We start from the raw sequence: 24073 nt of genomic DNA on the forward strand, positions 1-24073 counted from the left end.
ATCATGACATCATGACGTCAGTGTTCTGCCTTATTAACACAGGAAGATCTCATTTCTGGTGTTTCTTTGATATTGTGGTTTTGACTCTAGAATTCATCCAAAGGCCATTCAATGGTATGTGTCAGTGCATTTCTCCAGCTGTCAAAGAATTAAGAGAGATTTCTGTATATTCTGTGTGCCTCTGAGAGTGTGTTACCATTGATGGGGAATATATGTATGAAGAGTATCAACTGATCAGCAGAGGATGAACTAAGCTTTCTCAAAAACCATGGTCATCTGGGGATTGTGGAAACAATGCTTTTATTGCTGATAATTATACATATGCTAAAAGTAATTTATCTCCTGAAATGTTTGGGATGCAATAAAGTCTACCTCATAAATAAGAATTTGTAAAGTACATTCTTTAAAACATAGAAGGTCTTTGAAATGGTATATGGCAGTTGTGTAAAAAATGACCATGGATCTCACCATAGCTGCTATGAAATGTGCAGTCTTAAACCACTAGGCATAAATGATGTGGTATTCCAAAATGTACTAGCAAATTCTAGTAAACATGGAATTGACTTTCCTTTTTTCTACTGTTTGCAGCTGCTGGTCTGATTCAAATTGTTTATTCACAGGATGAAAGAGACGTTTTAAGCATTTTCAACAGTTGCAAGTGATTGATGTATATTTTAAAAAAAAGCTACTCCAATTTAAAGAGAGTTGCTAGGAAACATGTAGCTTGAAGATGAAATCTCCCACAGAGCTTGTCTTTGGCTATGCTATAAGAAGTACATAAGTACATCATACAGTGTCTTAAGTTACAGATTCCATGAAGAAAACTGTTAAATTTTTATAAATATAAATACATCTGCTATGGACCTGTTGAATACACGTGATTAATTCCCATATCTTCATTTAGCAATGGAATACAAAGTATTGCTAAGTTCAGAAAAATATGAAAATCAGATGGAAAAGTGCTATAAAGATTTTCATAATTTCATTAAATTTTTTGAAACATCAAATGTTTTTTTCTTAGAAATTGATCTAATATACCTGAGATTTAATTTCAAGATGATATTCTGAGGTTTCAAAGCAATTGGTGTTTAGGCCAGCCTGGCCTTAAACACCTCCGGGATGGGGGCCTTCAGAATCTGGTCTGGTGGGAAGTGTCCTTGACCATGGCATGGGGATTGGAACAAAATGATCTCCAAGGTTGCTTCCATCCCGGACCATTCTATGATAGAAACAGAGCAGTATGCTTTGCATGATGCTCTGTGTTTTGCTGGAGTTTGTTCATTGATTTTGGTTTGCTGACGTTCTCTACCTGGCAGTCTTTAAGCAGCATCCCTTACAGGATGCTTTCAGAAAAGCGTGAGTGATTCCTGTGAATTATAGCAGCAGTAAATGATCTTTTTCTTATTTATTACTTTAGAAGAAAGAATAGCCAGTTGCTGATAGAGCAAAACATGTGAATAGAGGCTTGGAGGACTGGCTGCCAAGCCCTTTGCTACTGACATGATGATTAAGGAGTGTTTGAGTACCTGTGAGCAGTACTACGCTATCTGAAGATATTTCAAAGCAAAACCTTTCCACAGCTCAACAGCTTGAGAAAGGTAACTCTGCACTAACTGACCCTTCATACTGCAGTCATTGATTGACTGCAAGATGAGATAGGCGTGTGGCCACTGTAAAACCCTTGCAGGGAGAAGAATCTTGATTTATAAAGAATCTGTGAATGCAAATAAGAAAAATAGTGAATCTCATTAGTGGTGTGAGCTGTCTGAGAGGACAAAATAACAGAAAGCCAAAACAAACTGTGGGGAAAAAAAAAAAAGAAAAAAGAAAAAAAGAAAAGAAAATGATGCAGTAGTCAAGCAAAGGAAAATTCCATAGGGCTCCTTAATTGCTTAACCAAAAAACAAAGTACCTACTGAGCAACTGACTGAAGAAGTCACTGAGTCTTGAAATCTGGAACGTTAGATGTGCAAATATAAAAGAAGCAGGAGGGTGACATTCAGTGTGATTAACTACCAGCATGTTCTTCTACTTGTGAAAAAAAATAATGCATTAGAAAATTGCAATGTAAAACAGACTCTTGTAACAAGAAGGTTGGTGTTCAGGTCTGTAGTACCTTTTATATTTTGTAGCAATATTCTGAATGTAGTACTAATAACACATTTTTGTTTCTTCTTAGGCATTATGTGTTCTTGCATTGTGGAATAGGTGCTATGACTTTCAAGTGCAATGGCTCAAAACATGTCTAAAGAAGGAATTTATTATCTTCTTTGTGCCAAAGAAAGATTGGTCTAGAAATGTACAAAAAGAGCAACTGTGTTGTCAATCGTGAACCAGGATGTTTGTTCTTTTAAGCCTAAGGTTTGAGAGTTTCAGTTAAAAGGAAGGCTATAAGAGCAGCTTTATAAGTATTTGTGGAAGAACTGAACTATTTAGTTGTTTATATAGCACCTGTAAACAATAGAAAAAGAATTGGGAGTGGGTGCTGTTAGACTGCTCTTTGCTCCAGCTCAGTGGGCACTTGTTATGTTATTTCATATTGTGCTTGAAAGTGTACGTTCTGTTCAAGAACATCTTATTTATGGGCCGTCACATTGATGAGCTTCTTTGCTGGCTTTCATTCATGTGATATGAAAAAAACAGCTATACTCTTTAAAAAAGAGTAGCATAGAAAGTATTGGGAGCATCACTGTTGATGGCTGACTGTTTGTGCCAGTGGTCACTACTGCGGGGAGCAGGATACGTTTTGAAAGGTAGAAATTTGAACTTGCATTTCCACTTGGACAGATATGGCAAAAAAAGAACATAATTATAGAAATCAAACCTGATCAGAAGAAAATGAATGTTTATATACAAGCCTTTGTAAAAAATTCCTTGTAAAAGGAATTAAAGCCACTCTGATTTTTCAGACAGCCAGCTATCACTGAAAATCCTTTGTAGACTTAGCAGTGCTGTATGAGTGGGGCTGACTTGAAAGTTTACTTAACAGTGATCCCAGAGCACTGTAGTGAGATTAATTTGTGTGGCGGGAAGATATTTGCCTTGCCTGGTAATAGACAACAATAGTAAACACTGGTGGCTAACATATTGTTTTCAGAATTAAAGGTTGGGGTTGGGGATGACAGGCTTTTGAAAAAGATGTCATGTGCTTTCTTATGTCACCGTCTTAAATAAAATTCAAAAAACAGATTGATCACAAAATTAAATTGCAAGGATTAAAATAGTAGAAGATGTAGTCTACCTTGATTTCAGCAAGGCATTTGATGCTGTCCCCCATGACGTCCTTATAACAAAGCTGAGGAAGTGTGGGATAGGTGAGTGGACAGTGAGGTGGGTTGAGAACTGGCTGACTCGCAGAGCGCAGAGGGTCGTTGTTGGTGGTGCAGAGTCCGGTTGGAGGCCTGTAACTAGCGGTGTTCCTCAGGGGTCTGTGCTGGGTCCGGTCTTGTTCAACATCTTCATCAATGACCTTGAGGAGGGGATAATGGCCACCCTCAGCAAGTTTGCTGATGATATGAAGTTGGGAGGATTGGCTGACACGCCTGAAGGCTGTGTTGCCATTCAGCAAGACCTGGACAGGCTGGAGAGCTGGGCAGAAAAAAACCGGATACTGAGCAAGTATTAAGACTTATGATGATTTAGTCTTTGTAGGAAAAAAAAAAATGCAACCTATTCTAAGAAAATCAACATAACAAGCAGTTAGATGCTTACTAAAATCACTAAAAAAGCCTGAAATAAAAACAAATAGAAAATACTGATTAGGTTGAAGTATTGTGTCGCTTCTAAAAAGCTTTGATTATAACTTTCCACTATGTTAATTTACTAGAGAATTATTGCAATTATATATATTCATGTTTTGAAAAAGGGTGGAGAACCAGAGATTTCCTCTAGATTATTGTATCTATTTATAGTCTAATCTGGATAGAATCTCTACCAATTCTAAAACTTGAATGTGTATAATTATAATAATACAGCAGGAAATGAGGACTGCAACAAGAGTCTTGATTTACCTCTTGTAGCTAAGTGTACCAATCCAGAACTCCTAAGCACATTTGTGTGGCCCCTCTCCATCAGTTCTGTACTCGGAATTTCTAAAAGGGAGCCTTGAACAGACGCTGGGAGCTGCTGTGGCAATCGTGCTGCTCCCATGCTGGAGGCTTCATGAAGGGGACATCCCATTATGGTAAAAGTTGAGCTTTACTGATGTGCACAACTTGTCTATCCTTCTTCTTCCACTTTCTTCATCCTTATAGTTATTTTTCTGATACTCTGTTGTTTGTTTGTTTTCCCAGCTCCTCTGTTTTTACTGTGTGCTAGTCTGGTTTGACAAATCACAGATAAACTTCCCCATCTGTTTCAATTCAGTTCCTTCAGTCCTTTGGTCTCTTGCTGTGGAACAGTGCAGACTTACCCTCATCTATATTCAGCTACCTACACCTCTGTCCCTTTTCCTTTCTTTCCTTATTTCTGACTGCCCCTTTGGGGAAGTTTGTTGCTCCCATTGTCCCGTGCTTCACATATAGATCTTACCAATTTCCCTCCCCTCTCTAATGCTGAGTTGTCTTTCTTTGCTTCCTCTTCACTCCTTATGCATCCACACTGTTGCTCTGATTTCCACTGCAGACTTTTTTTCCTTTTGTATGTCCCACCATTTATTTCTGGCAGTTCATGCAATTTATTGATACTGCTTTAGATCGTATAATCTTTATTTAACTGACTTGTTTACCTACTCTTTTCCCTTCACTTTTGTGTCTAGGTTATGAGTTCATCTACAGGTTCACATTAAGTAGAGAAGTGTTGTAAACCTGGTGATTTCATAGCTGTGAAGCAAGTGTCTTTTGTTTCTTAATGAAGTCAAAAGGTATTCAGTGAAGATCTAAAGAAAACCACAGAGAATATGGAAGAAAATTTAGACATTTTCCTGAAGGGATTTCTGAGAGATTAAGGAATCTTTTTATCTGGTAGCGTAGAGTGGCAGCTCTTTCCTTTTGTCTTGAGAGAGCACCCTGATCATAATGAAGCATTCTGAGACACTGAAAAGCTTCCAAAGCAGTTCTGGGGGGTCCCCATGCTCAACAAATGCAGAACACATTTTCTATTAAGCAGCCAGTGTCCTAGGTTTTTCCCACAGTCTCTGGGAGGACTGCACTCCAGACAGATCACCAGAAGGAGATTTCTTGAATCTAGAAAGGCAAAGACCTGTACTTGTGTTTTGGGAAACAAAACAGTCAAAAGGGATTCAAATGTGCTAATAAGCATTATATAGTAATTCAATTGGGTGCAGTTGCAGCTAAGTGCTTGCTCATTGCAAAGCAGCATGAGGGCTGCTTCAAAAGTAGTGCCTCCTATTTTATGGTGTTGGCCCATTACAACAAAGGTGGATGTTGATGTGGCAGTAGATGTTGAGCCTTCCCAATGATATCGTGTCTCATTTTGTTGCCACACACCAGCTGGCAGCAGAGGGGCAGTCTGACAAAATGGTGCCTGAGATGGAAGTGTGGATGAAGCAAAGGTGCATCACTGAGTTCCTCCATGTAGAAAAAATTGCACCCATTGCCATTCATTGTTGTTTGCTGAATGTTTATGGAGACCAAGCAGTGGATGTGAGCACAGTGGGGCAGTAGGTGTTGCATGTCTGCAATGACAGCAGTGACAGTGGGTCACCTTCACTGGTGTAGACTTTTACGAGTGGAGCATGCAGTTTCTTGTTTGTTGCTGGTGGAAATGTACACTAATTGGTGCTGACTGTACCGGAGAATAGCATTTTGTAGCTGAGAATTTATGCTCTTTGTACCTGTTGTAGTTCCCATGGAAATAAAATAGGAGGCATTACTTTTGGAGCGACTCGAGCATTTTTAAAGTGTGTTCTTCATTTGCTGAAATTGTGATGCTTTGTTGTTAGGAAAGAAGAAGAGGACAATACTGTGCAGATGAAAAGGCATAGATCCCAACATGCGATCACTCTGTTTTTACAGGGAGCAAAGTGAGTTGTACTAATGATCGTTCTTTTGTTAGGGAATTATTTTTAACAAGGCGACAATATCCTTCTCTCTCTGCAAGGAAAAAAAGGATGAGAGCTGTAAAGTTAAAAAGACAGAGGATGACACTGCATGAGCATTGCAGCCCACGGAGCTGCCCCCGGTGGGAGAGCTGCTGCCTCCAATATGCCCGGACTCACACTCAGTCGGCTGGGCGGTGCCATCACTTACAGTCACGCTGCTTCAAACGTGCAGAAGATAACCCCCGTGCTGTCTCATCTAATAGCAGGCACTGCTGCCCGAATTCACCAGAGCCATGTGGAGCAGCCTCACTTCTTGTCTGCAAGCTGAGATAAATCAGGAGAGATGTGCTGCATAGACAGAACCCACTCAGCTGAAATAAGTGCGAGCAAGGAAAGGATTTTAATCCTGGCAGGGAGGATATTTCTGTATCTGAATAAAATGAGGTATTTATAGTATTTACTGACACGATTTTTATTTACTGTAATTTGAACCAGTGTTCAAATTACATTTTCCAAGCCAACAGGAAGAAATTTCCAGAGTGCTGAAGAACAAAGTAATATTCCAGAAAGAACCCGAATTCTGCAAAAGAGAGGGGGGAGGGATCTGCTGTTTGCAGTGTCTGCAATGTCAGAGAGAGAGCAAACATTTGCTCTTAACAGTTTCATCTATCGATGCATTTGAACACAGTTATTATGACCCTGAGTTACTGTGTAATTATTATTGTTCCCAACAGAGTTACTGTTTCATTGCTGCTTAATTATGTGCGTTATTTCAGAATGACTGTGCAATTTAATTCCTGTCTTTGAAATAAATGTTGCAGGAGAGGCAGTGTCATACCAAAAGAAGCTTGATAGTCAGGATCTGAATACTGGACAAGTGTACAAAATCATCTGTTGATGTAACCTACCTCTGTCTTTTTGAGGCATTGCAGAGACACAGCAGACCATAGCTCCACCATTTAAAGCAGCTGGCTGAGATGGCAGTGAATATCCTTTAGCTGCCAGAGCAAACTCCAGTGCTGAAATCTAAGGAATTTCAGAGCTAAGAGAAGCAGGAGAGTAACACTGTTAAATTATGACACTTGTATTCAGCTACAGGATGCATTTGTATTTGTTGTCAAATTAAGAGCCCTTTTCAAGGGAATGTTTCCAAATCAGTCCCAGTTCTTGGGAACCCTGTTCATGTCTTTTGAGTGTTGCACGAAAAGAATGTTCAGCAAACAAGATTTTCAGGATCACAGCAACTGGTACAGTTTTGAGCTGGTTGGTTGATAAAGATTTAGGAAAAAGCCTGAAGCTTTCATAATTTCTGACTCAGAAAGATTATCTTTTTGTATTTCCTGCTGTTTTCCTACACTGTGAGCTTAATAAAACATCCTATGTTACTCTCTTTAGGAAAGGCTCTCCCAACCTTTTGAGGCATGTTCGAGTAAATGCCTTTTCGGCATTATTTGAAACTCTGTATGCATGAGTGGTTTGGCAAGAAAAATGGAAACTAACTTTGCTCAGAGAGCTTCTAGTGATTACTGATGAAAATGAGTAAAGGAGGCAACAGCTATTAGCTAACAGCCAGCACACTCAGAGTGCAGAGCAAAAGTTGATGCTGTGGGCCCACTGATTGATCGCACATGTTTTGAAAGTCTTAGTTCAAATATGCTTTTTATTGGTGCTGTGGATGGGATACACATTAGCAGCTGGAGCACACTAGATACAAACCTTTCTTGCATTTTTTTACTAAGTTTGAACAGAAATGTGAATGTAGGTGCACTCTAGAAGGGGCAGCTGAGATTGCTGTCACTGACCTGACTGCATCTCTGGCTGCCAGAGAAAAATCTGGGAGTCACAAGGTAGAGTTAGGGAGGAGAAATGGGCAGCCCTGGATGATAGTAAAACAGGAGCCCCAAGGGTTTTGGAGGTTTTTCAAGGCAAGGAACAAGGGACAAGTGAAAAGCCCTGCTAATTGAAATGTATTCTTGGTTGCCTCAGGAAGAGACACGAGACAAGGAACTGAGGCAGGCATATCGAGCAGCAGCTCAGAAACTTGCTAGTAATCACAGCACAATTTATCCCAAGCATACCTACAGATTTAGGTATGTTAGTACTTGTGATTTGACATTGAAAACTGCCAGTTTTCTGGTGTTTAAGGAGGGAAACTGAGCAGTTTTCAAACAAGATCTAAAGTAATGTTGTGGAAAAAAAGAACAGTACAGTAAAAACTTTGACCTGGGAAGATGGAGAGTCTAGATGAAAGGCAAAAGCTGTGGTCAGTCATTGATACCTGTTATGGAACTCTGGGAAACAGAAGCATCAAAACTGCATCCCGCTGGAAGTGAAAAGGCCTTTTGAACATGCACGTCTCCTGGGATGCATATTCCTGAAGGGTATTTAAGCACCTATGAGCAAATTTGTGTAATGAAAATAGTAACAGAATTTATGAACTGCATAGAGCAGATAAGATCACCACATGCCCAAGATAGAGTAATAATCTGTTAGCGATGGAAACTGTGCTTTGTGTGAAGGTAGTAGCTTAACCAGTGCTACAGTAGAGCCAATCAAGAGGAGATAGAAAGAGGTATGAACAAGATGTGATGCATATAAAAGCTGTTTTTACGAAAGCATGGCAAGAAACCCATTAAAGAAGACAGGAAATTATACACTGCAAAAATGCTGATGCAGTGCCCTAAAGAAATAGACAAAGCCACCAACCAGAAGGAAGAGTCTAGAAAACACTGATTGAGAAAAGCAAAAAGTGTCATAGAAGTAAAGCATTCAAGTAACTAACAATGTCAGAATATTCAAAAGAAGCTACTATGTGTTCCATTAACTTCACTTTAATATATGCTCAGGCAGAATTTCTCTCATAGGGAGAAAAGAAAACTTTAAATATAACATTCCAGTAATCATTATGTTCAGGAAACACATAAAAATTAATACTGCTTTTCCATAGGATCATTGATTGTGTGCTAAAACTTTTAAAGGAATTATATAGCAGCCAAAATAATTAGCCCTGAAGAAGGTTCATGTGCTTTGGTTTCACTGTAATTTTCTTGTAGACTTTAAAATTGTTAATTACTGTGTAGTGTTTACTGAGATCAGGGAGGATAGAATAGTACAAGCTGCATAATATTAGTATTTCTAATAATCTGAAATCTATAAATGATCTAGATCCAATCCAAAGCATAGTTTTGATTTAGGAAGATGGATATAAAAGTGAATGTTCAGTACTGATAGTTGCTGTACAACTTATTACCACCAGAAGGCCTGAGTATTGTGTGGACTTTTAAGGAGTGTGCTGACTGAATAAAAGAGATCATTAATTTAATGTAGAAAATTCAGCAGTACATTAATTATTCAAAAGTCTCTGTACTATATTAACTCATAAGTATTCAGTTTAGACAGATAGTATGGGAATTTAAATTCCCATAAATGATATTAGATAAAGCTTTATGTCAGAATTATTCACTCCTTTTTCTTTCTCTCTAATCAGGTGGTTGTGGTTCTCTGAATACTCGTGTTGCGAGGCAGAATTCCTTTTGAGATAATCTCTGAATAGAAAATAACCATGAGGTTCTTCATCAGTCATCTTGTTACACTCTGTTTCATCTTCTGTGTGTCAGGTAAGATGTGTTAATCCATTTAACTGTCTTCAGTTTTATGCATTCCAAGGTCAGTTTTGCTTTTTGTATGGTGTCAGTACAGTTAATTAATAAATGTGAGTAAGTATGAGTAGGGAAGCGTACTAAATGCAGATCTGGACTTCAAAATTGTTCTTGGCTATTCCCACTCAGTATACTGAACCAGTTATTTCCTCTAGTTTCATCCAAGGTTATAAAACTGTATCAACTATCTATTTGTGCACAGATAATCCAGATTATTAGAAGAATGGAAAAATGCCCATGAGAAGACATAATAAACACAGAATTCTCTAATATTGTCACCGTCTAAAATTCACAAAATTAGAATTAGGACATTGTGGTAGGTTTCATAATACAGTGGAGCAATGCTATATATACTAAGTTTGATTGAAAATTATAAATAGTAGAACTTTTCATAAACGTAGATGTGGCTGTTTTAAACTTGCAGCAACCATATTTCCTATATCTAAAATTACAGAGATTTTTGCAACTCAAATTTTGGTTCAGTTCTAAAAGATAGAAGAGCTCTTTGGAAAGCTAAAATTCAGTATTAAAATTTATTTCTCATTACCCTTTTCAAACATTTCTGAGATTGGTAAAGCCTGTTTCAAACATTCTTGCCAACTTAAATGAATGCTGTTTTTTAGTTGCGGTCATGAATTGGGTTGCCAGTATAGAACTCAAGAAAGAGAACATTTTGCTTACGTACGGACTGCATGAATTAAGATCTCAGCATGTAAAAAGCAGAATAATCAGACTGTGCATGTAAAAAGGTTTGAGAAGTACAAATATTCGTGTGAACTGTATGGTTATTTTCTAACCTGTATCAGTGTAGGCTGTAAGTTAGTCCCTGCTTTGAGGAAAAAGTTAATGAACATTAGTTTTACTGCATTTATAATAAGACGTTTTTTGGGGATTCCTTATGTAGTTATTTAGTCTTCCAGCAAACTTAGCAGTTCATGTTCTTGCTCAGTCTGGCCCACCATTTCAGGCATCACCTCAATATCACTGCTATGAGATGATATTATTGAGTCTGAAAATATGATTAATATTGTGCTATAAGTTCACCACCCATAGGAAGCTACTCCACAGTTCACATGAGTACTTTTTAATTTAAAGGAATACTATTTTATTCTATGAAGCGTTAAACTTAGTTCTTTACTCCATATCTGAATTTATTAGAGGACATACTGACACAGAATAAAAATCAAGACCTTTAAAATATTATAATCTCTTACATTGTATTTATTATGTATTTTAAGGGCCTTGTCTTTGTTAAGATAAGGGAATTGCTGATGGTACCAGAAAAAAAAAATCAATTTCACTACTTTAATACTGGACTTTTTTTGAAAAAAGGCTGTCAGCTACCATCAGTAACATTACATCTGATTCCATTCAGATTACACAGAATCATCAACTGTAGGAGACAAGCAAGGGCTAAATATTGGTTGGTTAAAAAAAAAAAAAAGCTCTATGAGTCAACTACTGGCAAAATGAAATCCATTTAATTCCTTCATGGGCAGCTATTAATAATCAGCTAACAATTAATGCTATTACTTGTGTATTACGTACATTGCAGTTGTGCCCAGAGATCTTGGCACATTGCAAGTGCCTCAGATTGACATTAGAATGTGGTATTCTATGAATGTCAATAGCAAGATCTGCTCCCAAAGTAAGGCCCTCTGTTTTATTATGTTGTCCCACAACATCAGATGCAGATTTTGGTGGTGTGGCAGTAGAGACTAAAACTTCCTGACAGTATTATGTTACATTTTGTTGCTGCACAACAGACTACAGCAGAGGGGCAGACTGATAAAACAACATCTAATGTGGAATGTCTGAATGTTTCTAGAGGTCAAAAATTTGATGTGAGCAAAATGACACTGTGGGCGATGCATTTCAGCAGTGGGTCATCTCCACTAATGTGAACTTTGAGGAGCACAGCATGCAGGCTCTTGTTCATCAGTGGTGAAAATGCACAGCTAATGGTGGTGGTTGTATTGAAAAATAGTGTTTTGTAGCTGCAAATTTGCTCTGTCAAATAGTCCTGTACTCTTTGTATTTGTTGTAGTTTCTATTGAAATAAGTAGGAGGCATTACTTTCAGAGTAACTGACATAAAAAGAATGAAGTTGAGTATAACAATATTGTATGTAGTATGCATTGCTAGATTTATAGCAATATTTAGTTTATCTTTCATTTGATGATAGTTGGCTGTGTTAGGTTCAGGTGAGTTGAATAGGAGCCAGTGGTGTGAAGGGTTTTGAATGTGGGTAATAGAGCTGGTTTTATAAGGATCTTCAAGTTCGAACGAAATTCCTGACTTCTGGTAATAAATTCAGGACTTGCATGAATTTTAATCAATAGCCAAATTTAAGACTTATTTCAAGAGTAAAAAAGATTATGGCACAGTCTACCAACGTGAAAAATTCGTAGTGTTATACAGTCAGAGGGAGTTCATTATCCCTAGTGTATTATTACAAGGCTGGGTAGCACACACACAAGCAAGCTTTATTTTGCATTCCTAATTGAATAGCCATTTGAATTAAGAAGTCTGTTTCTATCATCTGGTCATTTTAGCGCCGTTTTAGATTATATCTGAATCTTTGCAGTCTTTGCTCTGCCCTAGCACTTGAATCTCGCTAAAGAGTTTCTCATTTCACATGAGTGCTAGAGTTGCTGGTAATTAGCCGTAGCCAATTTTCATTTTCGGTGTATCTTTTGGCAATGAAAATGTCATAGAGACCACTAAGTGCTTAGCTGCAGACATAAAAAAGGCTTGCTTGAGAGTGTTCACAGCATGGTTAAAAGATGAAAGATACTGTGGGAAAGAGGGAGCATGATTAGAGTGATCAGGTTGAGTTTTAGGAAGTATTCTTCGACATGGGATGCTATAAAGAGGAATGCTGTAAATGTAAATAGTAACAGAGAATGTGGAAATTGAGAATGTTTTATGAGTAAAGACCATGAGTTCTCATATAGCAACCAAACAAGCCAGAGGTGATATTGAAGAGAGAAGTTAGCAGGGAACAGATTTTGAAAGCACGATTTTAAAAACTTTGCTTCAACATTTTTTAAGTAAACACGGGGTTTCATGAGAAGTGTATTTTGCTCAAGTTGCCTTCTGTAATACTGGATCCACAGTTCTAAGGCGCTTCTACAAACTGAGTTCCCTTGGGCAAACCAGTTCACAACCTGCACCACCGGTCGGGGTTTCTGCAACCCATGGCTCTTAAGATGTAGTATATGATCTGCTCTGGAGCCAGAAATACAATAGCTTTCAGAACCAGTGTCCTTCCAGGTGTACCACCATCTGGTCTGTCTTAGGTTCAAAGATAGCTGCCAAAAAGCCTAAAAGTACTGAAACTTTGTGCTTTGGATTAAACTTTGTGAGCCTCCATAAATATGTACTGGAAGCACCTGGAAAAAAAGAAGGCAGGAAACTGAAAAACTGAATGTCATGTTGACTTGAGATTTTCAGAATTAGGCCTGCAAGTGTCACAGTGATTTTCTCACTCTATGTGTCAAGAATTGTTATCTGTTTTTTTGTTTTTTTTTTCTTTTCCAAACAGGTCTTCTTACTATTACAGGAAATTTACAAAGGGTTTTTCTTTCCCTTTCCCTTTCCCTTTCCCTTTCCCTTTCCCTTTCCCTTTCCCTTTCCCTTTCCCTTTCCCTTTCCCTTTCCCTTTTCCTTTCCCTTTCCCTTTCCTCCCCTTCTCTTTTCCCTCCCCTCCCCTCCCCTCTCCTTTTTTTCCAAAAGTAAAATATATGGTTTTTAGAATTTTGGAGTTTTCTCTGCAATAAAAACCCAAACTTTTAGCCACTTCTGTTTTATGGTAATCAGGGGCAGAAGTTAAAAATTAACAATGACTAGCCATTTTCCATTAGAGGGGAATGTGAAGCTACTTGAATGAAGGGAAGAAAGCATTACACAAATCAGTGCATTGGGAGCTTAGGCAGAAATCATCTGCCATGAGACAGGAGCAGTATTTATTTTCCAGGTAAATTAGTGCTTGAAATGTAGCCTTGCAGATGAAAGCTGATGAAAAAGCTGTAAGTAATTTGGTCTTTCACTTAGTGATATAACAGTCAGTTATAATAAGGGTTGCTTTTCAGAGTGCACTTTGAGCAGCACAAGGCAAATGAGAGCAGTGAATCACTCCTCAGGGAACATCAAGATGGATGTCAATCCACAGCCAAAAAAGTTATTTCACGCCTATTACAAGTAATATTTGACTCTACTTCTCTTTCCTCTGACATCTCCAACATACTTCTCCATTGCCATTGACTTCCTATTAAATTCATATACTATTGCTGAGTTTGGTTTTCAGGCATTTCTTTCATCTATCTTATCCCATATAAATCAGTGAATCATATTGTATCTTCACTTGGGAGAATAACCTTGGGCCAAAAGAATTAAGAGTCTGTTTCAGCAACAAAAAGCTAACTAATAACTGCAAAAGCCTTTTTTTTCTTTTTTCTTTTTTTCTTAGTGAGTACTTGATTACATTTGGCTGTAAGAAGAATCAAATAGAAAAAATATTACTCCTTTCCTTTATTTTTTTGTTTTCATTCTGATCAAACTGATGTACTTTTTACCTTGAGTTTCATATTGCAGAGTCTGGTAATATTTGATTTTGGGTCAGATCAGGGCTCAAAAGGCACCCTGCCATTCTAGGAACTATTTTCATTTGTGCAAAATGAATTGATAGTCCAAGGGTAGAAGTGTCAAAACCACTTCCATTATTTATGGAACCTAATGCCTTGTTTTCGAAAATCATTTCAGTGAAAGCTATAAGCCTGAAAGTCAGTCAGGGCTTCTCAGTACAGGACAGTTACTGTGATGTATAAATGAGGATGCCATTAAACAGCATGCTGAACTTCTGACTTTGTTGCTGATATTTCATATGCACTTGTGTGGGGAGATTATGCAGAATAATAACACACTCTAAATTAATTTTTAATTTGCTGAGTATTGTCTTTCCCACAAGATCAAGTTGTTAGGCCCTTAAGTAACTTTTGAAATAGTCTTTACATTTCTGAAGAGGAGTCACGTAATAGGCAAGTGTGTGTATGCTGAAAAGTACTATAATACTTTCATATTGGCAAACTCTAAGAAGCAAAGTTCAACTTTTCATTCTTAGGCATAAGTGGATAAAATTGCTTTTAGAAGAGTTGGCGTATTTTATACTAGGAACTTGTTATAAAAGTGAAACTACGTAATAAGCTACATGGTTCATGAAGGACTTTGTTGGCATGTATCTTGTCTTACTCAGTGGGTTTCAAAGAAGCGGAATCATTTGCTGTCTCTGGAGTCTTGCCTCCCCTTGTCAGCAGGGGTTGCTGACAAGAATCATCCAAGACTCAGAGAAACAATATAAATCAGTATACTGAGAGCACCCTACCAACAATTGAGACACTACTTTGAAGTAATATTGGCTAATTTGCTAATAATGATTAGTGTTACAGGTAAGAGTACTTTGGCCAAGGAGTTACTTATATGCTAAAAGTTCTGAGACAATATTAGGCAACAGCTACTTCAATGAGTGAAAGAATAAAAAAATGGAAGAGAAAAGAAAAAATGGGGAAAGAGAAACAGACAGATAGATAAACACAGCAAAGCAGGGTAGTTCTCATCTCTTCAATCCAGGGATGTCTTGGTGTCAGAGGGTCCTGATCTTTGGTAGTGTTGAGTCGTCCAAGGTTGTTGTGGTGAGTTGAAGACTAATGATAAACATACATACTCTTACTTAATGGTCCAGTAATCCAGTTCTAGATCTTGCAAATTTTAATCAGCAGAGATAAGAGAAAGCAGGGAGACACCAGCTTGTGTCTTGCCTTCACAGGATGGCATCATCTCCCAGTGGTATCATCTCCCAGTCTCCTGTATCAATCTGGAAAAATTTGCTCCCAGGCCAAGTCTTCAGCCAGAAAAAATTCCTGGGCCTCCCTACTTGAAAGCAAACAGCTCCAAAGAAATGCATTTGAATGTAAAACTGCCCACAAAGTGTTGTAGACTGTCTTATGTTGATTTGACACAATACGTTCATAACCAGTCTCAGACAGTGTGCTTGAGAAGGATGGAAGTGATTCTCCTGCCTTTTTAGTCCAAATAAGTAGAGGTAGCCTTCCCCAGGACAATTTAGTATAGTATGAAGTGAGACTATTTGAGTGGTTACTTTTTCTGTTTTGAGTTCTGGCTGGCTCTTGGTGATTGATGTTCCTCTAACATTTTTCTGGCTAACACTGGTGCCTCCATCAGCATAACAGAGTCTTCTTTCTAGATGATTAAATGCTTCATCATGAGTTTTTTCTACATTAGCATGTTATTGCCTCAGCATATTAGCTTCCCATGAAGGCTAAGTATAACTTATCCCACCACAAACCTTAGAATATATAAAGCTTGGATTTTTAATATAGCAGTAGGTTCAAATATGTGTTATGAACTGAGTTGAAATCTACATAATTTAAAACTTTCAGCCATGTAAGATGGTGTTATTCACAATCCTAAAGACAGTTATAGGGTGGGTTTTTTTTTTTCATAAAATATGAAATGGACAAATACACTTAATACTGATTTATCATGTCTGCCATCTCCATGTTTGGGTCTTAGAAAACCATTTAATGCTACTGCAGGGTTTTTGACATTTGTAGATAAATAATCACAATGTACTTTGTGATCATAATGATCCGAAACCTGAAGGTGCTTTGTTTACCTTCCTGCTAGCCTGGTACAGATATTTTGTCTGATTTGCAGATCAGCTTGGACCCAAGCACTTGTGGGCTTCTTGTGTACTAGTAGGTGCTCTTTTCTATGACATTGAAAACAGTACGAAATATGCTTCTAAATATCATACGGTTTCCAAGCTTTCCGTGATGATGTAGAACTTGATGAGTAAGTGATAGTTGAGGTAATTAATGAGTCCATGGTTCTTCTGTTCAGTAGCTATTAACACTCAAGGTTAATCCAGCCATGTGCTGTGTCAACAGATCTTTGTCCCTCTCTCATGTGAAAATATGTAACAGGATACAACAATGTCAGATAGATCAATACTGATGATAGTGATACTGAATGTCTGTCTCAAGCAGACACACTTAGCAATGGTAAATGACAGAGAAATAGAGAAGAGTACATGAAGCAGGAGCAGAAGATCCTCAGTGGAGTGACAAAATAAAATGGTATTGAAAATAATTTTATGATGGCTAGCAGTGGGAACAACGCAATTTCACACAGTATAGCTTCTTTCTGACACTGACTTCCTGAAAACTTTTTACTGTGGTTTGTTATTGCTACATCATGATTTTTGGTGTTTTTAGAATCAATCAAGTTGATTTTCATCCAGCACAGGACTTGAGTATGTGCTTAACATTGCATTCAAAAGTAATCTTGTTTAATTGGATCTACTCATGTTCTTAAGTTTTGTGATGAATCAGGTGCCTGAAATAATATGAGACTTTTAATGAACTTTCAGTGCTGTCTCATTGTTATTTGCCTTAAGCAAACAATATATCATTTTACCTTTTTTAAAGATGATCTTAAAGATCTTAATGTTTCCAGAAGAAGCTCTTATCCATTAATAAAACTGTTACCATCCTTTATTGAAAATATATTCTCCTGACCTAATTGAATTATTAGGCATTTATCCATCAAAAAACTACCTGCCAACCTTTTTTACAATTACCTTTGAAATGAAATGCTTTATGCACAGATATTTATGAAGGAAAAATCCATATATATTTTTTTACATCTCTGCTTTTATAAAGCAAAATGATAGCTTGTTTGCTCTAGCATGCAATCTGTAAATCTTGAAAAGCATTCAAATCTTTATCCCTTTATTTTTTAGCAGTGCCTTCTAGTACATTGAATTTGGGTTTTCTGGTCTTGGAGTCTGAGATTTTTGTACTATACAATTGCAGTAAAGAAAAGCATTTGCAGGAGTGTTTGCAGGATTAGGGCCTTAGGATACTTGCACTGTAGTTTCTGAACATAAGCATTCATAGTTATTTATAGCACCGCATGTTTTACTACCAGCCTTTCACTGCGTTTCAGCAATCTATCATTTCCTTTGTTAGTTTATTTTACATAAGTTACTGTACACACTAATCTTTTCCTGTTTGACATGCAAGTTGCTCTTACTGAGTAAATCACCTTTTCAGTGGTGTCAGATCTGGGAGCATTTCCAGGAGCCTGAGTGCCCTAAATACAGTGAAGTGAACGCATGCTCCATTTTGCTTAATTGACTGTTTCCTCTTAAGGACCAGTTACTTGTCTGTTTTTGTTTTTTTTTGTGTGTGTGTGTTTTAATTTAAGGATTTAGCAAGATTCAAGATCTGCTAGAGCAACTGAGGCAAATATGCAAATGGACATCCATTAAAAATATCTTGCTGTTACAGCATGAGAGTCATTTGGGTGAAGTGACTTAATCTTATATTTAATGTCACATTTAGTGTATTTTCCCATTTAATATTCACATAGCTACATATCCACCATTTCTGATTAATCAGTTTAAATGCATAACATTTTTAAAAGTTGTGTAATGATACTGTACATCACCCATGACAGTTCTGTTCTAAAGGGAAATGTGGGTCGCTTTTGTACATTCCAGAAAGATAAAGCATAAATAATTCTGTAAACAAGGATGAAGTTTAAAAAATATATTTTTACTCCTCAATGAATTTTCTGCATTAAATATAGATTATAACTGCCCTGTAAAGACAACGTGAAAAGGCGTATCTTGTAAAAAAAGGTGGAAAATGAAGACATACTTGTAATCTTTCACAGATTTATCAAATTACAAAAGAGATAAAATGTTAATTTATAACATTATTTGCTTATTATCATACTAATTGCAAGAAGACATGAAGGTAAACAGATGTTTAACATGATTTATTGGCCTCTCTTTGAACGAGAGACATGCAAGGAAATCATTACAGAAGAGTAACAGTAAAATTTCAGTATGTATTGGGAATTTTCTGTTTTCTACTTTTTTTGTATTCAAATTGAGCAGAGAATTGATGGCACAGAATGTGAGAATGGGTATATTGCTTGGGCAGGCAGAAGCCTGTACAAATTAGTTACTGAACAAAGAAAAATTTCAGGAATTATCCATTTTGGATTCCCTCCGAAGTGAACTATCAGATAGAAAGTAGCTTCCTGCATTCATGTGGCAACTGTCTCGAAGCAGGAAAAAAAACAGATAATTTGAATGATGGTGGCTGTTCAATATTAACTCAAATAAGATGATATTATTATGGGCTCTGCATCTAAACGTAGATGCAGAGTGTCTTCATTTCCCATTTTCCAGATTTCCTGAAACAGAAGTCGTTATTAAGACCATCAGCTTTTTGATACTCCTCGTGTTTTATTTATATCATCCCTATGATTCCCTTTGCTAAAAGTATCAACGAAAACCTGAGGCTGCTTAACTGCAGGCAGTCTGCTGTACTTGAGCTTGTTCCTTTAGCTGCCATGGAAGACAATGCGCCAGAGGCTAATTCTCATCTCATCAGAAAGCTGCTAAATCTCTGAAACTATCCAAGTGTGGGACTGGCAGAGAAGAAAAAAATGATTGAACCTAGAATGAGTTGTTAAAAATTGTTGGTGGGGAGTCTGACTCCGTTAAGCGCAGTAGCACAGCAGGTGTGGGGCCCTTTGTGCCAGCTGCTGTGCCAGATGCTGAGGGTTGCAATTTGCTCAGACCTGTGAAGCATGATGAGGTTGCTGCAGCAGGTTGTCACAGACACTATATTTCTGTGGAGAAATTGTTTGTGTGTAGAAAACTGGCTTGTGCTTGGCAGACTTCAGATTTCTGGGATCTCTCAATGTTGTGCCTAACTGAAGGTACTAACTTCTGTCCATTACCGTACCTGTGCTTCAGGGCAGCGGTAGCCTGGGCCCATCTCTCTCTCATTCCCTGGGTTGGAATTCAGGTAGTTACATCTCTCTGATTGACAAACAGAGCCTGATATGCTGAAGCAGCTTTCACAGAGCACAACGTGAAGCAGTGCAGTCCCCTCTAGTCTGCAAAAGGAAGAAAAGATCGTGTAGGGCAAGTTCCCTCTTTTTTTCTGGTTTAAATTTTAAAATAGAAAGTTGCTGAACTTCTCTCTTCAGCTTCACTGAAGCTCTTTTGTCATATCTACTGTCCTATTTAATCCAGAAACTAAATTTTTCATTAGAAATAGTTTTAGGAAAGCCCTATGGACTTCCTACACCCTCAGTCCCACGGAGGCAGATACCCTGACTGACAGTAATTTTACCCCCAGGGACTTCATAGATTAAAGCTATGCTTCAAAATGTGTTAGTTAGAGATCCAAATGCAGTGACGGTGCTGGCAGTAAGTGATACTCAGAGGTACTATTCACACAAAAAAAGGAACATTAGGGTCTGATAAAGTATCTGGTAACTTATCTGTTATAAGAATCTGTTATATATCTCTGAATTTACGTTCCTGTATATATTGAGACTGTTTCAATACATTTCTGTGTAAGGTTTGTGGAAAAAAATAATTTTTATGTGGCTTCCAGGAGAAATTATTATTACTAAATTTTGCTAAGGAGGAACAGATACACTGTTATATCTTAGAACTTGTGACGGTGTGAGGACAGTGTTAACTCTTCATGCTTGACCTCCCCATGTTCTTTGGGTGTCTGAGCCCTGCAGAGCAAATAAGAAGCAGAAAGCACAGTTGCACTTCTGGTGCTGCACTGGAGCGGAAGAACAATCTCTTTAGGGTAAGGACTTTTTTCTTGGTGCAATATCAGTGTGCTCCCTGACCTTCCACTGAGGATTATTTATGCTCCTGCAAGACAACTGAAACTAATTATATAAAAACAGGCTCCTTATCAGGTGTGGGAGCTCCAGGAGAAGGCTTTCGTTTTGGGTTTGGTGCCAGTAGCCTCACCTGGGAGACTGCAGGTCACATTTCAGAGTTGAATTAATAAAACCAGACTCTGGAAAAATTCATATGACTTTGTTTTAACTTTCTATGAGCTTGGTACATTATACAAATTTCATCTTTCTATGTGGTTCATAAAGAGGGGATGGATTAATTACCTGCTTGAAGTACTCGTCTAAGCCCTCTAAAGAGAACTGATATATGACTATTTTGAATGAAATCATTAACTTTTAAAATTACATGAGATAAATCCCACAGTGTCAAGAGTCTCACTCTGAATTTACTACCGTACACAAGAAAATAGGCTGAGTAAGAAAGAAAGATGAAAGAAGGATAGCTATTCTTGCTATCTCTTCATTTATTAAACTTTATCTCTCCTCGCTATCATCTCATTAAGACTTGAGATACAGGTGCACTGCAAACCCAGAATGCCTTTTGAAGCATTTTATATTCCTCACCACACAGCTTGTAAAATACTCCCTAAATTAAGAATGATGTGAGCAATCTGTATCTGAAAATGGATAAGACAAAAGTAAACAATTAGGCTTTATTTACTTTTCTGTATTGGAAAAAAAATAAGCCCATGAACTGCCGTTTTCTTCTGTGAAATAAACAACTTTACAGTGGTTTTTAATTAACTATATATATTAACTTTCTTGTCTGATTGTGTTCACAGTAATTTCTATAATTACAATATAAGGAGCTTTGCTTCATGACATTGTAGAATCATGGAATCATAGAATTCTTATATGGTTATCCTTAATCTATGACCAAAATGGATTTTCAGAATTGGATCCTTGAAAGGCTGAAGTAGCTGATAATAAACTGTCTTACCTGAAAGAGATTTGGATGGTCTCTCTCAACAGAAAAATGACTTGCTTAGAACTCCAACCCACTGTAATTGATGGTTTGAGTCCAAGATTATATAATATCTATGATAGCAAGTTAGCATAGTTTCATAATGCTATGTGGAATGTAAATATTACCTTTATGTTTAAGGGCTTCCATTGGATATGGGAACAAGATGAGTGGTTGTGCATGAATGCTTTTGATGTATTTTTTTACTTCAGTATTTCAGGCTAATAAGAGGAAAGACTCAAGAGACAGGTAAAACATCAGAAGATGAAACACAGATCTAACATACGAACTTTCAGTAAAATTAGAAACTTGAAGATCTTTAGGTACTAAAATTTAGATATTTTTAAAAAGTTTTCATACTTCAGGCTTAAGTGATGGAATAGAAATGCTAAAAATTATGAAGCCTTACATGTGCAGCTTTTAGAATCAGTCAAAAATGCATCTTTTGGGATAATTCAGTGTGCTAGGTTTGGTAGGATCTACCTAGATTACATGGAAACACCAGGTAATCAGTCATCCTTTTAAATGAATTTTATAATAAAAGAAAAAGTGAGTTATTTGCTGTTTTTAAAAAGATTAAAATTCATGTATTTGGGAAAGTCAAACATGGGAGAAATGAAAGGGACGTTGCTCTGAATATGAGTAGTATGCACATCTTGCGTCAGATCTGGAACAGACATGGAAAATCTAGCTAATTAGAAATAACAATAAAATGCTTTGTCTTAAAGAGGATAATACCAAACAAACAAACAAACAGAAAAAATTCACTGATAAGAATTTTTCTGAACTAATACAACAATTTAGCTATCAAAACAGTATTTGTTCAGAACAATCTTTTTCAGATACTGTTCTAAAGAGCAGTGTGAAGGAGAAGTTAAGAAGAAAGAAGCTGAATTCTGCACTGGTACATTTGTGTGCAAGCTAGCTCAGCTCACTCTTTCCTAGGCAATGAGAATTTCCTACACTTTTCCTACACTTTTCTTACACTTATCTTAACACTGCCCTCATTTCTGCCTATAAATTGTGTCTGTATTTTGATTTCTACACAGGCCAGTGTTTTCCTAGTACCTGATAAATACCTTTTTGTCTATTTCCTCTCTTTTCCTCTGGCTAGAGGGAAAATGGCAGCTGGAAAGTATTGCTTGGAGGAATGTTAAAGGGCCGCCTTCCAGCAGCATTGTTACTTACACAGGATCCATCATCTAATGCATTGGGTAGTTTTTTTTCTTGCCCTTCACCAAGACTACTAAGTATTTCTTAACCCTGTTGAAAATTCGAATTCACGTTTGCAGAATTCACTGAACAATGCCTTGGATAGTGAGAACTGGATGACATCTTTTGCTCTAATTTGTAATATAAATCAGAATAAATGTGCTCAGAAAATAGGGCAGTAAGTGTCCTTGAGAGGTCACGTAGTCCATTCTCTTGTTCAAAGCAGGACCTGAACAGAGACAATTTTCTTCTCATCTTGTTTATCTAGTGCAGCCATTTCCTTTTTCTTTTCTATGCTTCAACTTCTGTCCTCTCTCTTGTAAGCACAATGTCAATCAACTAATCTTTTCTCATCCTCTTTGTGTGCACTTCTTCAGTCCCCAAATACCATCACATAGTCATGTTTCTCCACTAAAGTGTGAAGATTTGTTGCTGTTCTTTTCACAAACCCTTTCGTTTCCTTTTTCTCCCCAGTGCTACTTGCATATTACTGGTCTGCATTCAGCTTTTGACCGAACTCAGATGAAGGGCTTATTGGTTGTCCCACCTGACATGCAGTCTGCTCATCTTATTTCACTCAGCCAGACGTCTGAAACTCAATTCATAATAGATGGCAGCAGAAGTGCCATTATAAAGCATATTTAATAGGTGTAAGGAACAGACATTCACTCATTATAATTAACAGTGTTGGTAGCATTAAAAATGCATGCCATGAAATGCCTAAATGGTCTGTAACACCATTTGAGTCCTAAGGTGGAAACAGTCAGCTGCATTTGATATGACTGTTCCCTGCTAGAGGCCATTGTTATTCTATATTCATACTTAAGGTCTGCACAGAAAGTGCTGTCAGGGCTGTGGCTCAGTCATTCAAGGCTCTGAGCAAATACGCTGTTTCTGCCTTTGCAGTCTGAATGGTCTTCTTTTGATGTAGTAATACATAGATCTTTTTGTAGTGTTGTGCTCTAAAATATCAAGGAAAGAAGGCCATTTTTCAAAAGCTCTTCCTTCTTTCCGATTGCTTTTCTTTCATTCTTTTAAAGACTTATCTTCTCATTAGGTGAATTCATTTCAGAAATGAAGTTGCCTGACTATCACAGCGTAGGAGTGCCTTTTGGATCTGTTCCTGTGCCCAAGGGAATTAGTGATTATTTTCACTCAAACTTGAACTGGAAAGTGAAGTTAATGTTTATCTTCTTGTAAACAATTTTCTCCTAGTTCTGTAAAATGTGTATCTATGAATGTGGATTTTAGAAACAATGAAATACTTACATTAGGATTGTTAAGTGCATATATGATATTTTAATACTGACAATTAGATTGCTTAGTTATATAGGTAAACTCTACCTTCTATTTTACTTTTTATAAGAACTGCCTAATTTCTTCCAAAAAGTTTTAAAACAGAGGTAAGAATTTTAAGGGGATAAGTACTGAATCGTAATTTTATTTAGGGACTTTCATCTGCTGCAT

The 24073-nt window shown here is 37.3% G+C and overlaps 1 protein-coding gene across 1 annotated transcript in view; it reads left to right on the forward strand.

Annotated features, from left to right (window-relative positions):
• CNTN1 (contactin 1) overlaps positions 1 to 24073 on the forward strand; it is a 238112-nt gene that overhangs the window by 140747 nt on the left and 73292 nt on the right. The window contains exon 4 of the mRNA XM_048956631.1: positions 9489 to 9618. Within this exon, the coding sequence (XP_048812588.1) occupies positions 9564 to 9618 (55 nt within the window). The 5' untranslated portion in view covers positions 9489 to 9563. The remainder of the gene's footprint in view (positions 1 to 9488; positions 9619 to 24073) is intronic.

Source organism: Lagopus muta, chromosome 1 (genome assembly GCF_023343835.1).
Source record: "Lagopus muta isolate bLagMut1 chromosome 1, bLagMut1 primary, whole genome shotgun sequence".
Classification (NCBI taxonomy): Eukaryota; Metazoa; Chordata; class Aves; order Galliformes; family Phasianidae; genus Lagopus; species Lagopus muta.